This window comes from Anomaloglossus baeobatrachus, chromosome 4, assembly GCF_048569485.1.
Source record: "Anomaloglossus baeobatrachus isolate aAnoBae1 chromosome 4, aAnoBae1.hap1, whole genome shotgun sequence".
NCBI classification, from domain to species: Eukaryota; Metazoa; Chordata; class Amphibia; order Anura; family Aromobatidae; genus Anomaloglossus; species Anomaloglossus baeobatrachus.
In genome coordinates this window covers 431,864,728-431,885,951 of record NC_134356.1, presented here as the reverse complement: position 1 = coordinate 431,885,951, position 21,224 = coordinate 431,864,728, and the positions used below count along the sequence as shown (strand labels likewise).

Here is a 21,224-nt window from a genome sequence, read left to right as displayed (position 1 = left end):
GCTCCTTGTATGCAAGTATCTGTATGTAGGTGCTTCGTGTATGCATGTGCCTGTATGTAGGTGCTCCATGTATGCATGTGTCTGTATGTAGGTGCTCAATTTATACATGTATCAGCATGTTTGTGCTCAGTGTATGCATGTATCTATATATAGAGTTTCTGTATACACATGTATCTCTATGTATGTGCTCCATGTATGCATATATATATATATGTACTCAGTGTATGTATGTTTGTGTTCTGTGTATGCATGTGTCTGTATTCATGTGCTCTATGTTTATATATGTCTATGTAAGTGCTCACTGTATACATATATGTGTGTGTTTGTGCTATAGTAATGCTTGCCGATGTTTAGGCGGCAATCAAGAGTGGACCCACTGTATCACACTGGGAACATGGGCTTACACTTTAGTGAGAGGGGCTTAATAAAGCACCTGCTGTGAGGCAGATGCCAGACACCACTCCCAGAGCAGTGACCAGGACTGTGACAGCTGACCCCCATGGCAGGGACGAGCTCAAGTACGGACATAGGTGCAGACAGATACAGGCGGGATGGCTGAGGCAGACAGGTAGGCAGTATGGACAGGTTTGGTGGGCACAGCAGGGACAGACAGATATGGGAAAACAAACTCAGGAATTGGTAATGGGACAGGAACATGGGACTTGAGAACTAGCTAGCAGACAGACGACTAACTAAGGACATTGCACAGGTGCCTTTTCTAGTGGGAGGATACTTTAAGCACCTAGTGCCTCTCAACCATAGGCTGAGAGTCACTTCCTGGAAATGGCATGATGGCTCATTAAGTGAAGGACAGATGTGCGTGCCCTAAGCTTACACCTGTGAGGCGTGCATAGACCCTGGGAGGAGGAAGCAGGAGCACATGTGGACAACCATGGGGGTGTGGGGAAGGATGCAGCCCGGCCACGATGTTGAGACAGTCGATGTTCCTGTTGGGAAGATCCAGGAAAGTGCAGGGATGCCAGGGCTACAGTTATACGCATATGTATGCAGGTGTTTGTGTCTCCTATGTGTATATACATATGTGTGTGTAACATGCATTGTGTGTATATCTGTTTGTGTAACATACAATGTTTATGTCACATACAGTGTATATGTAGCATCCACATGTATAAATGCAGGCAACACAGATAATAGTTGATAGGTGTAATCATCGGCAATCACCCAACGAACAAAATGCTTCTCATTCATCGCGTGATTGAATTGTTTATGGGGGTGTAACCTGCAATTGTGCTGCTTTTAACATGATATGTAAGGGAACAGGTTGGTTTATGAGTGATTGGTCTGTGCCTATAATTCTTCATCATCCTGTGTAAAGAGGATGGTAAACAAGCATTGAACAAGTCCAATATTGTCAAACACGTTCGTTTAACGGGCTGAACTCAGTGCATACAGTGCCTACAAGTAATATTCAACCCCCTGCAGATTTAGCAGGTTTGATAAGATGCAAATAAGTTAGAGCCTGCAAACTTCAAACAAGAGCAGGATTTATTAACAGATGCATAAATCTTACAAACCAACAAGTTATGTTGCTCAGTTAAATTTTAATAAATTTTCAACATAAAAGTGTGGGTCAATTATTATTCAACCCCTAGGTTTAATATTTTGTGGAATAATTCTTGTTTGCAATTACAGCTAATAATCGTCTTTTATAAGACCTGATCAGGCCGGCACAGGTCTCTGGAGTTATCTTGGCCCACTCCTCCATGCAGATCTTCTCCAAGTTATCTAGGGTCTTTGGGTGTCTCATGTGGACTTTAATCTTGAGCTCCTTCCACAAGTTTTCAATTGGGTTAAGGTCAGGAGACTGACTAGGCCACTGCAACACCTTGATTTTTTCCTCTTGAACCAGGCCTTGGTTTTCTTGGCTGTGCGCTTTGGGTCATTGTCTTGTTGGAAGATGAAATGACGACCCATCTTAAGATCCTTGATGGAGGAGCGGAGGTTCTTGGCCAAAATCTCCAGGTAGGCCGTGCTATCCATCTTCCCATGGATGCGGACCAGATGGCCAGACCCCTTGGCTGAGAAACAGCCCCACAGCATGATGCTGCCACCACCATGCTTGACTGTAGGGATGGTATTCTTGGGGTCGTATGCAGTGCCATCCAGTCTCCAAACGTTACGTGTGTGGTTGGCACCAAAGATCTCGATCTTCGTCTCATCAGACCAGAGAACCTTGAACCAGTCTGTCTCAGAGTCCTCCAAGTGATCATGAGCAAACTGTAGACGAGCCTTGACATGACGCTTTGAAAGTAAAGGTACCTTACGGGATCGTCTGGAACGGAGACCATTGCGGTGGAGTACGTTACTTATGGTATTGACTGAAACCAATGTCCCCACTGCCATGAGATCTTCCCGGAGCTCCTTCCTTGTTGTCCTTGGGTTAGCCTTTACTCTTCGGACAAGCCTGGCCTCGGCACGGGTGGAAACTTTCAAAGGCTGTCCAGGCCGTGGAAGGCTAACAGTAGTTCCATAAGCCTTCCACTTCCGGATGATGCTGCCAACAGTGGAGACAGGTAGGCCCAACTCCTTGGAAAGGGTTTTTTACCTCTTGCCAGCCTTGTGACCCTCCACGATCTTGTCTCTGATGGCCTTGGAATGCTCCTTTGTCTTTCCCATGTTGACCAAGTATGAGTGCTGTTCACAAGTTTGGGGAGGGTCTTAATTAGTCAGAAAAGGCTGGAAAAAGAGATAATTAATCAAAACATGTGAAGCTCATTGTTCTTTGTGCCTGAAATACTTCTTAATACTTTAGGGGAACCAAACAGAATTCTGGTGGATTGAGGGGTTGAATAATAAATGACCCTCTGAATAAACTTTTCACAATTTAAAAAAAAAAAAAAAAGAAATAACATTCTTTTTTGCTGCAGTGCATTTCACACTTCCAGGCTGATCTACAGTCCAAATGTCACAATGCCAAGTTAATTCCGAATGTGTAAACCTGCTAAATCTGCAGGGGGTTGAATACTACTTGTAGGCACTGTATAAATGCAACCTAAATGTGTGTGATGGAGCAATATATTAACATTTGTTTGGGTCCCTAATTTAAACTTTTGCCCAAGGGCCAAAGTTGGTTGAAAATGACCCTGCATATTCTGCAGCCTACTATATATATATATCTGTTATTAGTAGATATTGATGTTACCGTAATAGCCACTTATCTTACCTACTGAGATTTGCACATCTGCAACAAATCTTTCAGGGCGAAGAAACTTTTTGGGAATTACTGCCAGTTCTGCTATGGCATTCATTATGCTATCCCACTGAGACAACAAAACATCTGGATCTTGCAATGAACGGATCGCATCTGAAGGAACAGTTAAAATTATATTTTCTGTTATCAGCTCAGCCCAAGGGGATTGGGATGTACGAATTGTCTCCAACCAGGATGATACTTCAGTCTGGCCTGGAGGGAAAACAAGACTATAGATTATTGGATAAAAAAATAGAGCATTATTCAGACCATAAACATCACATTTGTGGTTGTTTACATCCAGCCACTAACAAAGCTGATTAGTTGGGGTGACGAATAAAAGACAGTGTCCAAAGCATAGACAGCCCATGCTGCTTCTGCTTTGTATACTTTTTGCATTAATCCAATGCTGGAGCTGTTAATGGTTGATCATTGGGGGTACCATGTTTCAGGCTCCACTTTTGAAATCCAGAACCTGTAAAATTTTCTTACAAAATATATGTGTTTACATGTGGAAACTATATACATTCCTATAGAGTTGAATGAGATGAGCAAAAAAAAAATGCATTCCACACATGACTTTATTAAAGGGAATATGTCAGCAGGTTTTTGCTATGTAATTAAAGGACAGTATGAGGTAGGGATTAAAATAGAATTCAGCAATATGTCTCTTATCACACTGTGTGCGGTTGTTTTTTATAATGAAGGTTTATCACTAGTCGATTATCACTGCTGTGACTAGCTGGCACTTGAGCATGTGTCAAACAATGTCCCCTTCTCTGATAAGCAGCTCACTGGTAATAGACATTATACATAGAGAGCTGTGGTATAGGTTGGTAAGCTTTCTCAAATCTGATGCATCCTACAGCTAAGAACTCTGATTGTGTTATAACTGCTGCACCTAATAAATTAAGTGATACATTGTTAGAATCTTGGTCTCTTTTCCCACATTATGTTGCTCTCAAATGAGGCAGCAAACACCTAGTGGCAGGTTTCCTTTAATAAAATTTTAACAAAGCTCGGTTACCTGGAAGTTTCTAAAGCAAAGCAGCTGATTTTAAAATATGGCACATCAAAGAGAAAAAAATTGCAGCAGAAAAAAATTAATAAATACACACACAAGAACATAATGAGAAAACACAACCTAATCTGGCTAAAATGTGCAGAAATGCCACAGAGAATGTTCCACATCAAAGCACACCAAATACTCATTAGGGGATCTTAGCTTATTTGTGTAATTTACAGGGAATCTGTCACCACTTTGACCTTTTTAAACTGTTAAAATGGGCATATGTGACACCCCTGAAGCTCCAGTCGCCATAGAGTATTGCGCCTTATTTAAGGTGCGATATTCGCCTCGGGTAAGGAGGAGGTTAATCACCGGTGTCCCACATTCACACCTTCCATAAAGTTTAGGAGCCTTCTCACAGGGGGATAACTCAGGGTAGGCAGGGGGGTGGCCATCATGAGTCATGGGACTTTTTCGCTCACTGAAGTCTGAACCTAGGGGGTGGGTTCCACTTGGGGTAGAAGTAGGAGCACACTCATACAATCTTGAGACAGTCTACCTGGGACACCAGTTCTGGGACACGACACCATCACCTCTCTTCTCTTCACGGGGACTGGGGTTTGGAGTGGAGCGCTCAGCCCAGGTTCCTCACAGCTAGAAGGGCAACTCAGGAAAGGACTTTCTTCTTTCAAACACCGGTGACTGCTTCTAACTTATCCGAGGTTGATGGGGCACATCACAGCGAGTGACCAATACTACCTGGGCGAGTGGCACAAAGAGTGAGTAAAGACACCTGGAACCGCATCATCTAACTCGGACTCTTATTACCGGCGGCGCCGCACAACCCCCGCGCCTCGGCGCCAAAAGTCTTCGCCTACATTACTCCCCTCATCATTCTCCCCAGGGCCCACTCCACCTGTGGGGAGTGATACCATCTCTGGCTGCTACTACTAGTGAGAGCGGCCATCACACTGGTAATGCCGCTTTTATTTAAAATAATCTTTGGAAAGTTATCTTTCAGGTAGCATCCACCCCATAGCCTGGAACAGCTCATTTACATAAAGTGATAAAAGATGATATTTCAACAACAAAGCATCAGATATGAGACATAAAGGTATGTATTTTTTTTTAGCATTCTATAACCTGTATGCCTATATTAACAGTTTATAAAAGGTCAAAGTGGTGACAGATTCCCTTTAAATAGGATCTGTCGGCTCTCCTGAAATTTCTGTTTTAGTTATTACTTTTATTTCAGGTGAAACTACAATTCTGGAGCATTTTAAATTATTATATTATGCCATTTTCTTTTTGCTGCTTTCATAAGTAAGCCAATAAATGGCCAGCTTGGTTTTACCAGTTGGAGACATGTCCATATTAACTCTGACACCAAAAAATTTGTATTGATAATGGCAAGGCTAAAATGACAATGAGAATAGCAAAGTGCATTGAATTGTATAATGATAAGGTGTGTAACTTTCTTAATATACTTTGAGCTTCAATGTCTCCATATTTTCTGTAACTCTAAATCACAATATCCAGCTGGATCTATTTCCCCAACCTCACATCTGAGTGAGAGAGTGGGGAATACAAACACTCCAATAGCATAATTTAAGACACAAGAGATCCAGAGTATACAATGTGAGAAAAGAATTTTTATTTACCACCGTGGCTAGTTAAAATACCAATGGTTTACAGGAAAAAAATAAAGAATACACAAGAAACTGGAGAAATATTCACATAGGCAATGCATATAATGTGTAGCCATAAACAGTGTTTACAGTTAATGGATATTGCACAACAGCCTGTAAAGTGACAAATGTAGTGGTCATATATCAAATCCATTTGCACTAAAAAAACCTACTGCCTAGGTACACAATAATTATTAAGAATGATGGAAATAGTCAGCCTGTAACCATCATGAAAAAACCACAACAGGGAAAACGATTAATAGCCTCGACAATACATACCAGTGCAAATGTAGCTCAAGGGTCAACAGGGACAGAAGGCCAGCGTGAACAAATCCCAAATTTCACATTGTTTGGTAACTGAGCAGCTTTAACTAACTGAGCACTAACTGAGCAGGGGGAAGGTGAATTCATAGTCACTATGGATTCACCTTCCCCCTGATGAAGCTGCTCAGTTACCAAACAATGTGAAACGTACGTTGGGGATCTTTTCCTCCTGGGATTTGTTCACGCTGGCCTTCTGTTCCTGTTTATATATAATCTGGATCTCTTGTGTACTAAATTTTCTGTATCTCTGTCTACTATGAGTAGAGAGAAGCGTTTAAAGGAACTTTGTCAGCATATTTCTGCAATATAATCTGAAGACAGCATGCTGCAAGAGTTAAAACAGAGAATTCAGCCTTGTGTGTCTTCCCTTATAGTCTGCTTTTGTTTGCCTGCAATATTAGTTTAAGCCTCTTATCTTTATCATTAGTGGGTCTCAGCTGTGCATAAGTTGTAGTTCGACTCCACCCCCTTCTGTGATTAGGAGCTTCTGTCTATGGAAATATACACTGAAATCCTGGTGTAAGCAGGGGCAACTCTCCCAGTACTGCTACATACAAAACCTCAAATCTTTCACTGTGTCAGAATGGCTACAGCCAATATTCTAAGTGATACATCATTGAACGCAGGGCCTCTTTGCTACATCATGCTGCTCTCGGATGATGGTAGCAAAAACCTGCTTACAGATTCACTTTAAGGCCTGAAATGCTGTGAACTTGCTATATTTATTTTCAGTCAATATAATCTTCTATTAGCAATACAGTTCCTTACCCTCTTCTGATAATTTGCTATAATGTATCAGTGTGGGTGAAATGGTAGCCTAAAGTCCCAGTTTAGCTCAGAAGGGGAATTATGATGTGATGTCATTGTTGCCAACTCTCAGGTTAAGGACTCATTCACACATTCAGTATTTGGTCAGTATTTTTACCAAAATCAGGAGTGCAACAATCAGAGAAAATGTATAATAGAAACATATGCACCACTTTTGCATTTTAAACTAAATAAGAGTAAGTGGTAATCCAGCCCCCATAGTCCAGTCTTCAGTGAAAATGAAGACATCCTTTATTCACAAAACATGTTAAAAACATACATGTTTAAATCAGAACTTCCTTACACGTTTCAGGTCATAGAGACCCTTACTCATATGGTAAGGGTCCCTATGACCTGAAACGCGTGCGATTTTACACACACGTGAGCTGAGACTCGGTGCAAAATGCAGCATGCTGTGATTGCATCGAGAGCCTGATTCATGTGGAGAAAAAACGGGACAGAGGAAACTGTCTCATTGTTTAACACTGGTGCGAGTGCAATCAGATTTTTTATCGGATTGCACTTGCACCAGGAAATCGCAGATGGAAAAGCTCCCTTACACTTGTCTTCAGATCTATCTATGTATACCTATTAAAGCCTGCCATAGATATAGCCTAGTAGAATTCCTCTAGTATCACACTAAGAGGTACAATACATTGCAATTCAGAAATATTGCATTGGACTATATCATCAATCAAAAAACACTTTTCCCATTAAAAATACTTTAAGTGAAAAAACAATAAAAAAAAGTACATATTTGGTATTTTGGCTTTCAAACAATTCATATTATTATGAAGTTATTTATTTAACCTCTATGACAAATGTGATAAAAAATAACAAACAATGCCTGGAATACTGTTTTTTGCATCGGTTTCCAGCTGTTTAGTCCTAAAGTGAAGACACCCAGAGATGTGAGCAACCTAAAAAACCAGTCAGTATAGTGTCTGAGAAACCTATTCAAACAATAAAACTAAAGTGGCTGCTCTCTCTGTCAACTTTGCACCACTCATGTGTAGTGTATATTCTTTCTAAAGGGCGCTCTAAATAGAGAATGAAAAATTACATCTCACTTACCATTTATGAATGTCGGAGCTGGCTCTGCCCCATAGACTGCAACTGAAACAATTCCTAGTTGACTTTTCTCCTTGACAATAACATAAAGGAGTCCTCCCCAGATGCAGGATATCTTGACTTTCTCACTAATAACGTTCTTTTTACTCACAACTACTGGGGCACGGCACAACTCTTCTGCTGAGCTCAGGTCGTCTGTCTGACAGCCAACCTGCACCTAAAATCAAGGGTGAAAGTGCATACATTTAATTCTGGATGGATGCAGAAAAAACAACTTGAGAAAATAAAAAAGAATAAATAATCTCAATCCTATTCGCAAGACCAAAACCTTGAATACGAAGAAGACTTTACTACAAAATAATATCTTGAAAAAAAACTTTAATAAGTTATAATGCACACTAAAATTAATGGAGAATAAAAACAAGGACTTAATGATACAGGCATAAATGTCCGATAGCAAATGTTAAAACCTGGAAATTCACCAACATGAAAGTGCTAGGGCATTATATGCCCATAAATATATACACTGGAGATCAAAATTAGAGAACGTAAATGTTTCGTAAATGTTAAGGTAATTGTTTAGTCTTTTGTGATTATTTCCTAACATGAGTAATCTAGCAGTATTTTAAACTTATTTCATGAATTGACTTTTTTCAAAAGCACTTACTAAAAATGTAAATGAGATAAATGTAAAAAAACACTGATCAAAATTAGAGAACACTTTCAGATACCTGCAAGTTATTGGTGTTAATTATTGAGGGAGAGCAGTTGGTCAGCTGCTGAGTACCCAAGAAGTAAACAGGATAATGCTTATCTTAGCTGCAGTAAAGCTGGGTTCACACATAGCGACAGCGACGACGCTGTTACGTCACCATTTTCTGTGACGCAACAGCGACCTTGTAAGTCGCTGTTATGATCGCTGCTTAGCTGTCAAACACAGCAGACGCAGCAACGATCATAACGACACGCGTCGCTGTGCTACATGTGCAGAGAGCAGGGAGCTGCGCACACTGCTTAGCGCTGGCTCCCTGCACTCCTAGCTACAGTACACATTGGGTTAATTAATCGATGTGTACTGCAGCTACATGTGCAGAGAGCCGGAAGCCGGCACTGACAGCGAGAGCGGTGGACGCTGGTAACGAAGGTAAATATCGGGTAACCAGGGAAAGGTCTTCCCTTGGTGACCCAATGTTTACCTTGATTACAGCTTACCGCAGCTGCCAGATGCCGGCTCCTGCTCCCTGCTCGCTTCATTTCATCACTCTCTCGCTGTCACACACAGCGATGTGTGCGTCACAGCGGGAGAGCGACGACCAAAAAATGAAGCTGGACATTCAGCAACGACCGGCGACCTCACAGCAGGGGCCAGGTCGTTGCTGGATGTCACACACAGCGACAGCGACGGGACATCGCTGCAACGTCACAGAAAATGGTGACGTAGCAGCGACGTCGTTGTCGCTGTGTGTGACACCACCCTAAGGTATAAAGTGCAAATGCAATTAGATTCTCTTCATAGTACTCCTCATTTGAAGGTGTGACAAAAATACCTTTCGATGTAAGCAAGTGCTAAACTAAATGCAAAAGGACCGACTAGAAGCATAATTGCTTAGGGGAACAATATATACATAAATTCCCAAATATTAGCTGTACATAAAAAAGTGCAGGAAAGGGAATTTTAGGGGTTGGACAAACACCTAACATTTTGGCATCATAATCTTCAAACATGTTATAAACATGCAAACCGTGACATGTTAATGTTTTGTAGTTGATTATTTGTGTTATGTGATATGTGTATGTAAATGAACTGTTTGTTTTGCAGAATTGTAAGAACATTGATGAGAACCTGATATCAATGGCAGACCTCTCGGATTTTCAAAGAGGCCAAATTGTTAATGCTTGTATGGCAGGCGCTAGTGTAACAGAAAGTGTCCGAATGCTTGGCGTGTCAAGAGATACTGTCTCTAAAGTAATGACTGCGTTTGAATGAGAAGGAAAAATGTCCACAGCAAAGCACAGGTCCGGACGAAAGTCGAAGTTGAGTGAGAGAGACCGTCGGACTCTAAAGCGAATTTTGAAAGAGCATCGCAAGACCACAGCTCCGAAAATCACTGCTGACCTCAATGAACACCTACAGAACTCAGTTTCCACAAAAACTGTTTATCGGGAGCTGCACAAATCTGGATTCCACGGAAGAGCTGCAATTAGAAAACCGCTGCTCTTAATGACAAATATGTCCAAGCGTTTAGAGTGGCGTAGAAACCTCCAGAATTGGTCCCTCGAGCAGTGGAAAATGTGATATTCTCAGACGAATCATCGTTTACCCTATTTCCGACCTAAGGCTGAGAGTATGTTTGGAGACAGCCGAAAGAAGCATTCCATCCAGACTGCCTTCTGCCAACCGTAAGACATGGCGGAGGTTCTGTGATGATCTGGGGTGCTATTTCATGGAGATCCGCCGGGCCAATGATATCCCTTCATGGAAGGATTAACAGCCGAGATTATTTAGGCATTTTGAGCGACCAAGTGCATCCCATGGTTCAAGCACTGTTCCCATTGGGGAACGCCATCTTTCAGGATGATAATGTGTGTCGCCCTGGGCAAGCCAGGGGACACAGGTCACACACCACTACACCCCACACTCCAGGTAGGCACATCACAGCTAACCTACAAATCCTTGTTGCCTTCCTCCAGGAGTCTGATGATGCACACCAGGGGGTGGGCCAGGCGGTGGGCTCCGCCCACCGAGGAGCTCACAACTCTGGAGGCAGGAAGTAACCAGGCAGATTAGCCCAGGCAGGGCTTGAGTGCAGATAGCTCAGGGACGAGCTTGAGTAAACAACAGAGTTCAGCTCAGGGAGGAGAGGAGTTAGGAAAGTGAAAGTGAAAGTAGTAAAGGAGGGAAGCAAGTGAAGTGACAGTGAAGAAAGACAGCATGAAGGGTCCAGCTTTGTGGAGGGCCAGAACAGCAAGGTCAGCAACGGCGGTGACTGTCTGGAGGGGGACCGTTTGGAAGTTCCTGGAAGGACCCCGTTGGCTGTGTGCCCGGTGGTCTGGAGCAGTGTTCCGAAGGACAGTCAGCACCAGGGCAGGGGCCTCTCGGACCCCGGCAAGGCTAGGAGTCGCCAAATTTGGCGCAGATCCCCCAACAACCAAGTCCCGATTGAAGGCAACAGCCCAACCTGAACCGGGGAGACACCGCCACCGCCAGGGCACCAGTTTCCCCAGGGCCAGCGCCTGCGGGCAAAGTGTAGAGCTCCTCCGGCCCAGATTGCAGTCGGGGAGCGGGTAACCGGAGGGAATCCACCGCTACCACAAGTCAAACAAAGGTGCAAGGAAGAGGGACATCACCGTCACCTACCGGGAGTGCAGGTGCAGCCGTCTGTGGGACCGTCCTACCAGCCGTTTGGTTTACCGTACAAACTGTGTCCACGTCTCAGGCTGAGTGAGTACCACCGTGCCGCAAGGCACAGCGCTGCCCCCGCGTCCCTGCGCCCACCAGGCCCTGCACCACACATCTCCATCACCGGGCCCCGGGATCACCAACCCCTACCCACGGAGGGGCAACACAACACCTGGCTGCTCCGCATCACCATCCCCGGGAGCCCCCGTACAGAGCAGCGGTGGTGAAATCACCACAACCGTGGGTGGCGTCACGAACTATAACAATCCCCGCACCCAACCACAAACCCCCTTTTCACTCACGGGCGAGGAGTGTCGCTCGAGGAACCCCGGGATCCGGCCCACAGCTCGAGCCACCACTGAGCAGCTGCCGGACCCGAGCAGAAAGGGTGAGCGTAGTGTGCTGACACCCTCCTCCCCGCCCGCGACAACTTGGCGTCACGAACAGGATCTTACCGCTCTGCCGTCTGGTAGAGGTGCGCCTTGTTACCCGCCGGAGGTATCCGGCAGAAAAAGTTCAGAAGCCGCCATCTTTGGCGCGAAAAGTTCCCGCTCGAGCGTCTTCTCGATCAGTAGAGGCGCGAAGGCCAAAACTCCGCCCCGAGAGAGGAGGGGGCGAAAAGAGCTAAGGGGGACGCGATGGCGGCTGGACGCATGTAGCTGCGGCTATAAAAGCAGGGACGCCAGGACCTTGCAAGAATACCGTTCCTGGAAGCAAGCAGAAAAGCCATCATGTGGATGCCGTCCCGCGACACCGTAGCCCCCGCACCTGGAACCGCGGCGTGGGTGGAGATCCGGACCGCGCAGCTCTACCAACGGCTGCAGGCGAAGATGCAGCTCCTCATGGAGGAGTGGGAGGCCGACATGGCGGACGTTGTAGCCACCGTGCGGAGACGCGAGGAGGAAGCGGAGAAAGAGAGGGTGAGTGACCCACGTTCCGATGCCCTTGCAGGGCCGGTCATCGCGGCTGTGGGGCCCGGTCCAAGCCCTCTCCCCCCGTTGCCTCCCTCGCCACCCGTCCCGGAGGCCGTGACCCCGCTACTAGGCCTGCTACCACCGCAACTGGTAGCAGTACCCAGCGTCCCCGCCCAGGCGGGCCGACCTGTAGCCGGAGTCCGCGGCACACCGGAGGTGTTACCGTGGAAGACGCCGAAAGTAGAACCGGAGGCATCCCTTGAGAAACACCCCGAGCCGGAGCCGATGACCCGTTCCGAGCCGAAGGCCCGGCAGCGGAAAGCCCCTATGCCCATCCCCCACACCTCGGCTGAGGTGGCGCCGGGTTGTTGCTGCAAGGCAGCGCCCAAGGCCATGACACCGCGGGATACGCCACCCACCTTCCTGACAGTGGGTAACGTGTTGGATGTCCCGCGGGGCCCGACCCGTGCGCCGGCGCTGGCAGCAGCGCCGTACTGGGATAGGGAGCCGGTACCGCTGGGCCTGGAGATCGAGGAGAGGGAGCGGAAGAAGGCCGAACTGGTGGCCAGAGCGATCCAGGAGAAGGAGCACTTCCGGCGGGCGACCTCCCGTGCCCGAGGACCGTTGTACGTGGGGCAGGTGAGGCGGTTTGATGTCCGCCGGGGCTACGGGTTCATCTACGAGCCGGGCCTGGAGGCCGAAGTTTTTGTAGCCCGGCGGGATGTGAACGCCCACCTGCCCGAGGAGCATCCCGGCCGCAATCTGATGCCGGGAGACATAGTACAATACGCCCGGTTCTTTGGGGAGCGGGGGTGGTTCGCGCTGGACGCTACACTGAAGGGCAGCCCGGAGGCCCGAGCGAGCGCCGCGCCCCCTCCCTTGGAAGGAGCACTGGAGCCGGGAGGACCGGAGTAGGGCCGTGGGTGCCCGTAGCAGCAGTCCCCGTTGGGACCACCAGTGAGTTCAAGTTTGTTTAAAAGTTTTAAAAATGATGAAAATGAAAATGCCTGAAGTTTTACCTGATTTGCTTTTGTGATTGAACCGGCAGGAGCTGGCACCGTTGTCCCCGTGGGGGACCGTTTAAAGTTTAATTGGCATGGGAACTATCCATGGACAAGCCCGTGAACTTGCAGGGCACCACAAACGTTAAGTGGCTTGTAAATATGTTGGGTACCGTTACCGTTTCCGCAACACCGTCTCCGGAGAGGCAGGTTGGAGGGAGGGCCCTGAGCAGAGCAGGCCAGGGCCCAGCCACCAAAGGAACCGGTGGCCACCCTCTGGAGGGGAAGGACAGATCCCGCTCGGGTAACTTGTGCTGGACTGTGGGTCAAGGGGTGCTGCCTGGGTTTTAGGGGCAGCATCAGGGCCAGGTTGCTTGGGTGGGAGAGAGCGGAAACCGTGACCGTATATACCGTTGCAACGTTCAAGTAAATGTGCCTCCCGTCTTGGGAAGAGTTTTGATTAAAAATGTATTTATGTTTTCTTAACCCTGTTACCCCCCTTTTACAGAAAAATAAAACCGGTGTAGGACGGCAGCCCGCGGACGGTCTGCATTTTGCTAAGGGGGAATGTGTCGCCCTGGGCAAGCCAGGGGACACAGGTCACACACCACTACACCCCACACTCCAGGTAGGCACATCACAGCTAACCTACAAATCCTTGTTGCCTTCCTCCAGGAGTCTGATGATGCACACCAGGGGGTGGGCCAGGCGGTTGGCTCCGCCCACCGAGGAGCTCACAACTCTGGAGGCAGGAAGTAACCAGGCAGATTAGCCCAGGCAGGGCTTGAGTGCAGATAGCTCAGGGACGAGCTTGAGTAAACAACAGAGTTCAGCTCAGGGAGGAGAGGAGTTAGGAAAGTGAAAGTGAAAGTAGTAAAGGAGGGAAGCAAGTGAAGTGACAGTGAAGAAAGACAGCCTGAAGGGTCCAGCTTTGTGGAGGGCCAGAAAAGCAAGGTCAGCAACGGCGGTGACTGTCTGGAGGGGGACCGTTTGGAAGTTCCTGGAAGGACCCCCGTTGGCTGTGTGCCCGGTGGTCTGGAGCAGTGTTCCGAAGGACAGTCAGCACCAGGGCAGGGGCCTCTCGGACCCCGGCAAGGCTAGGAGTCGCCAAATTTGCCGAATTCGTCAGTGACCAGTTTCCCCAGGGCCAGCGCCTGCGGGCAAAGTGTAGAGCTCCTCCGGCCCAGATTGCAGATAGACATTATACATAGAGAGCTGTGGTATAGGTTGGTAAGCTTTCTCAAATCTGATGCATCCTACAGCTAAGAACTCTGATTGTGTTATAACTGCTGCACCTAATAAATTAAGTGATACATTGTTAGAATCTTGGTCTCTTTTCCTACATTATGTTGCTCTCAAATGAGGCAGCAAACACCTAGTGGCAGGTTTCCTTTAATAAAGTTTTAACAAAGCTCGGTTACCTGGAAGTTTCTAAAGCAAAGCAGCTGATTTTAAAATATGGCACATCAAAGAGAAAAAAATTGCAGCAGAAAAAAATTAATAAATACACACACAAGAACATAATGAGAAAACACAACCTAATCTGGCTAAAATGTGCAGAAATGCCACAGAGAATGTTCCACATCAAAGCACACCAAATACTCATTAGGGGATCTTAGCTTATTTGTGTAATTTACAGGGAATCTGTCACCACTTTGACCTTTTTAAACTGTTAAAATGGGCATATGTGACACCCCTGAAGCTCCAGCCGCCATAGAGTATTGCGCCTTATTTAAGGTGCGATATTCGCCTCGGGTAAGGAGGAGGTTAATCACCGGTGTCCCACATTCACACCTTCCATAAAGTTTAGGAGCCTTCTCACAGGGGGATAACTCAGGGTAGGCAGGGGGGTGGCCATCATGAGTCATGGGACTTTTTCGCTCACTGAAGTCAGCCACCTAGGGGGTGGGTTCCACTTGGGGTAGAAGTAGGAGCACACTCATACAATCTTGAGACAGTCTACCTGGGACACCAGTTCTGGGACACGACACCATCACCTCTCTTCTCTTCACGGGGACTGGGGTTCGGAGTGGAGCGCTCAGCCCAGGTTCCTCACAGCTAGAAGGGCAACTCAGGAAAGGACTTTCTTCTTTCAAACACCGGTGACTGCTTCTAACTTATCCGAGGTTGATGGGGCACATCACAGCGAGTGACCAATACTACCTGGGCGAGTGGCACAAAGAGTGAGTAAAGACACCTGGAACCGCATCATCTAACTCGGACTCTTATTACCGGCGGCGCCGCACAACCCCCGCGCCTCGGCGCCAAAAGCCTTCGCCTACATTACTCCCCTCATCATTCTCCCCAGGGCCCACTCCACCTGTGGGGAGTGATACCATCTCTGGCTGCTACTACTAGTGAGAGCGGCCATCACACTGGTAATGCCGCTTTTATTTAAAATAATCTTTGGAAAGTTATCTTTCAGGTAGCATCCACCCCATAGCCTGGAACAGCTCATTTACATAAAGTGATAAAAGATGATATTTCAACAACAAAGCATCAGATATGAGACATAAAGGTATGTATTTTTTTTTTTAGCATTCTATAACCTGTATGCCTATATTAACAGTTTATAAAAGGTCAAAGTGGTGACAGATTCCCTTTAAATAGGATCTGTCGGCTCTCCTGAAATTTCTGTTTTAGTTATTACTTTTATTTCAGGTGAAACTACAATTCTGGAGCATTTTAAATTATTATATTATGCCATTTTCTTTTTGCTGCTTTCATAAGTAAGCCAATAAATGGCCAGCTTGGTTTTACCAGTTGGAGACATGTCCATATTAACTCTGACACCAAAAAATTTGTATTGATAATGGCAAGGCTAAAATGACAATGAGAATAGCAAAGTGCATTGAATTGTATAATGATAAGGTGTGTAACTTTCTTAATATACTTTGAGCTTCAATGTCTCCATATTTTCTGTAACTCTAAATCACAATATCCAGCTGGATCTATTTCCCCAACCTCACATCTGAGTGAGAGAGTGGGGAATACAAACACTCCAATAGCATAATTTAAGACACAAGAGATCCAGAGTATACAATGTGAGAAAAGAATTTTTATTTACCACCGTGGCTAGTTAAAATACCAATGGTTTACAGGAAAAAAATAAAGAATACACAAGAAACTGGAGAAATATTCACATAGGCAATGCATATAATGTGTTGCCATAAACAGTGTTTACAGTTAATGGATATTGCACAACAGCCTGTAAAGTGACAAATGTAGTGGTCATATAGCAAATCCATTTGCACTAAAAAAACCTACTGCCTAGGTACACAATAATTATTAGATGGAAATAGTCAGCCTGTAACCATCATGAAAAAACCACAACAGGGAAAACGATTAATAGCCTTGACAATACATACCAGTGCAAATGTAGCTGAAGGGTCAACAGGGACAGAAGGCCAGCGTGAACAAATCCCAAATTTCACATTGTTTGGTAACTGAGCAGCTTTAACTAACTGAGCACTAACTGAGCAGGGGGAAGGTGAATTCATAGTCACTATGGATTCACCTTCCCCCTGATGAAGCTGCTCAGTTACCAAACAATGTGAAACGTACGTTGGGGATCTTTTCCACCTGGGATTTGTTCACGCTGGCCTTCTGTTCCTGTTTATATATACTCTGGATCTCTTGTGTACTAAATTTTCTGTATCTCTGTCTATTATGAGTAGAGAGAAGCGTTTAAAGGAACTTTGTCAGCATATTTCTGCAATATAATCTGAAGACAGCATGCTGCAAGAGTTAAAACAGAGAATTCAGCCTTGTGTGTCTTCCCTTATAGTCTGCTTCTGTTTGCCTGCAATATTAGTTTAAGCCTCTTATCTTTATCATTAGTGGGTCTCAGCTGTGCATAAGTTGTAGTTCGACTCCACCCCCTTCTGTGATTAGGAGCTTCTGTCTATGGAAATATACACTGAAATCCTGGTGTAAGCAGGGGCAACTCTCCCAGTACTGCTACATACAAAACCTCAAATCTTTCACTGTGTCAGAATGGCTACAGCCAATATTCTAAGTGATACATCATTGAACGCAGGGCCTCTTTGCTACATCATGCTGCTCTCGGATGATGGTAGCAAAAACCTGCTTACAGATTCACTTTAAGGCCTGAAGTGCTGTGAACTTGCTATATTTATTTTCAGTCAATATAATCTTCTATAAGCAATACAGTTCCTTACCCTCTTCTGATAATTTGCTATAATGCATCAGTGTGGGTGAAATGGTAGCCTAAAGTCCCAGTTTAGCTCAGAAGGGGAATTATGATGTGATGTCATTGTTGCCAACTCTCAGGTTAAGGACTCATTCACACATTCAGTATTTGGTCAGTATTTTTACCAAAATCAGGAGTGCAACAATCAGAGAAAATGTATAATAGAAACATATGCACCACTTTTGCATTTTAAACTAAATGAGACTAAGTGGTAATCCAGCCCCCGTAGTCCAGTCTTCAGTGAAAATGAAGACATCCTTTATTCACAAAACATGTTAAAAACATACATGTTTAAATCAGAACTTCCTTACACGTTTCAGGTCATAGAGACCCTTACTCATATGGTAAGGGTCCCTATGACCTGAAACGCGTGCGATTTTACACACACGTGAGCTGAGACTCGGTGCAAAATGCAGCATGCTGTGATTGCATCGAGAGCCTGATTCATGTGGAGAAAAAACGGGACAGAGGAAACTGTCTCATTGTTTAACACTGGTGCGAGTGCAATCAGATTTTTTATCGGATTGCACTTGCACCAGGAAATCGCAGATGGAAAAGCTCCCTTACACTGGTCTTCAGATCTATCTATGTATACCTATTAAAGCCTGCCATAGATATAGCCTAGTAGAATTCCTCTAGTATCACACTAAGAGGTACAATACATTGCAATTCAGAAATATTGCATTGGACTATATCATCAATCAAAAAACACTTTTCCCATTAAAAATACTTTAAGTGAAAAAACAATAAAAAAAAGTACATATTTGGTATTTTGGCTTTCAAACAATTCATATTATTATGAAGTTATTTATTTAACCTCTATGACAAATGTGATAAAAAATAACAAACAATGCCTGGAATACTGTTTTTTGCATCGGTTTCCAGCTGTTTAGTCCTAAAGTGAAGACACCCAGAGATGTGAGCAACCTAAAAAACCAGTCAGTATAGTGTCTGAGAAACCTATTCAAACAATAAAACTAAAGTGGCTGCTCTCTCTGTCAACTTTGCACCACTCATGTGTAGTGTATATTCTTTCTAAAGGGCGCTCTAAATAGAGAATGAAAAATTACATCTCACTTACCATTTATGAATGTCGGAGCTGGCTCTGCCCCATAGACTGCAACTGAAACAATTCCTAGTTGACTTTTCCCCTTGACAATAACATAAAGGAGTCCTCCCCAGATGCAAGATATCTTGACTTTCTCACTAATAACGTTCTTTTTACTCACAACTACTGGGGCACGGCACAACTCTTCTGCTGAGCTCAAGTCGTCTGTCTGACAGCCAACCTGCACCTAAAATCAAGGGTGAAAGTGCATACATTTAATTCTGGATGGATGCAGAAAAAACAACTTGAGAAAATAAAAAAGAATAAATAATCTCAATCCTATTCGCAAGACCAAAACCTTGAATACGAAGAAGACTTTACTACAAAATAATATCTTGAAAAAAAACTTTAATAAGTTATAATGCACACTAAAATTAATGGAGAATAAAAACAAGGACTTAATGATACAGGAATAAATGTCCGATAGCAAATGTTAAAACCTGGAAATTCACCAACATGAAAGTGCTAGGGTGTTATATGCCCATAAATATATACACTGGAGATCAAAATTAGAGAACGTAAATGTTTCGTAAATGTTAAGGTAATTGTTTAGTCTTTTGTGATTATTTCCTAACATGAGTAATCTAGCAGTATTTTAAACTTATTTCATGAATTGACTTTTTTCAAAAGCACTTACTAAAAATGTAAATGAGATAAATGTAAAAAAACACTGATCAAAATTAGAGAACACTTTCAGATACCTGCAAGTTATTGGTGTTAATTATTGAGGGAGAGCAGTTGGTCAGCTGCTGAGTACCCAAGAAGTAAACAGGATAATGCTTATCTTAGCTGCAGTAAAGCTGGGTTCACACATAGCGACAGCGACGACGCTGTTACGTCACCATTTTCTGTGACGCAACAGCGACCTTGTAAGTCGCTGTTATGATCGCTGCTTAGCTGTCAAACACAACAGACGCAGCAACGATCATAACGACACGCGTCGCTGTGCTACATGTGCAGAGAGCAGGGAGCTGCGCACACTGCTTAGCGCTGGCTCCCTGCACTCCTAGCTACAGTACACATTGGGTTAATTAATCGATGTGTACTGCAGCTACATGTGCAGAGAGCCGGAAGCCGGCACTGACAGCGAGAGCGGTGGACGCTGGTAACGAAGGTAAATATCGGGTAACCAGGGAAAGGTCTTCCCTTGGTGACCCAATGTTTACCTTGATTACAGCTTACCGCAGCTGCCAGATGCCGGCTCCTGCTCCCTGCTCGCTTCATTTCATCACTCTCTCGCTGTCACACACAGCGATGTGTGCGTCACAGCGGGAGAGCGACGACCAAAAAATGAAGCTGGACATTCAGCAACGACCGGCGACCTCACAGCAGGGGCCAGGTCGTTGCTGGATGTCACACACAGCGACAGCGACGGGACATCGCTGCAACGTCACAGAAAATGGTGACGTAGCAGCGACGTCGTTGTCGCTGTGTGTGACACCACCCTAAGGTATAAAGTGCAAATGCAATTAGATTCTCTTCATAGTACTCCTCATTTGAAGGTGTGACAAAAATACCTTTCGATGTAAGCAAGTGCTAAACTAAATGCAAAAGGACCGACTAGAAGCATAATTGCTTAGGGGAACAATATATACATAAATTCCCAAATATTAGCTGTACATAAAAAAGTGCAGGAAAGGGAATTTTAGGGGTTGGACAAACACCTAACATTTTGGCATCATAATCTTCAAACATGTTATAAACATGCAAACCGTGACATGTTAATGTTTTGTAGTTGATTATTTGTGTTATGTGATATGTGTATGTAAATGAACTGTTTGTTTTGCAGAATTGTAAGAACATTGATGAGAACCTGATATCAATGGCAGACCTCTCGGATTTTCAAAGAGGCCAAATTGTTAATGCTTGTATGGCAGGCGCTAGTGTAACAGAAAGTGTCCGAATGCTTGGCGTGTCAAGAGATACTGTCTCTAAAGTAATGACTGCGTTTGAATGAGAAGGAAAAATGTCCACAGCAAAGCACAGGTCCGGACGAAAGTCGAAGTTGAGTGAGAGAGACCGTCGGACTCTAAAGCGAATTTTGAAAGAGCATCGCAAGACCACAGCTCCGAAAATCACTGCTGACCTCAATGAACACCTACAGAACTCAGTTTCCACAAAAACTGTTTATCGGGAGCTGCACAAATCTGGATTCCACGGAAGAGCTGCAATTAGAAAACCGCTGCTCTTAATGACAAATATGTCCAAGCGTTTAGAGTGGCGTAGAAACCTCCAGAATTGGTCCCTCGAGCAGTGGAAAATGTGATATTCTCAGACGAATCATCGTTTACCCTATTTCCGACCTAAGGCTGAGAGTATGTTTGGAGACAGCCGAAAGAAGCATTCCATCCAGACTGCCTTCTGCCAACCGTAAGACATGGCGGAGGTTCTGTGATGATCTGGGGTGCTATTTCATGGAGATCCGCCGGGCCAATGATATCCCTTCATGGAAGGATTAACAGCCGAGATTATTTAGGC

The 21,224-nt window shown here is 44.9% G+C and overlaps 1 protein-coding gene across 1 annotated transcript in view; it reads right to left on the bottom strand.

The window, feature by feature from the left end:
- Window positions 1-21,224, bottom strand: part of LOC142301615 (TRPM8 channel-associated factor homolog) — a 123,044-nt gene that overhangs the window by 38,639 nt on the left and 63,181 nt on the right. The window contains exon 6 of the mRNA XM_075342643.1: window positions 3,185-3,424. Within this exon, the coding sequence (XP_075198758.1) occupies window positions 3,185-3,424 (240 nt within the window). The remainder of the gene's footprint in view (window positions 1-3,184; window positions 3,425-21,224) is intronic.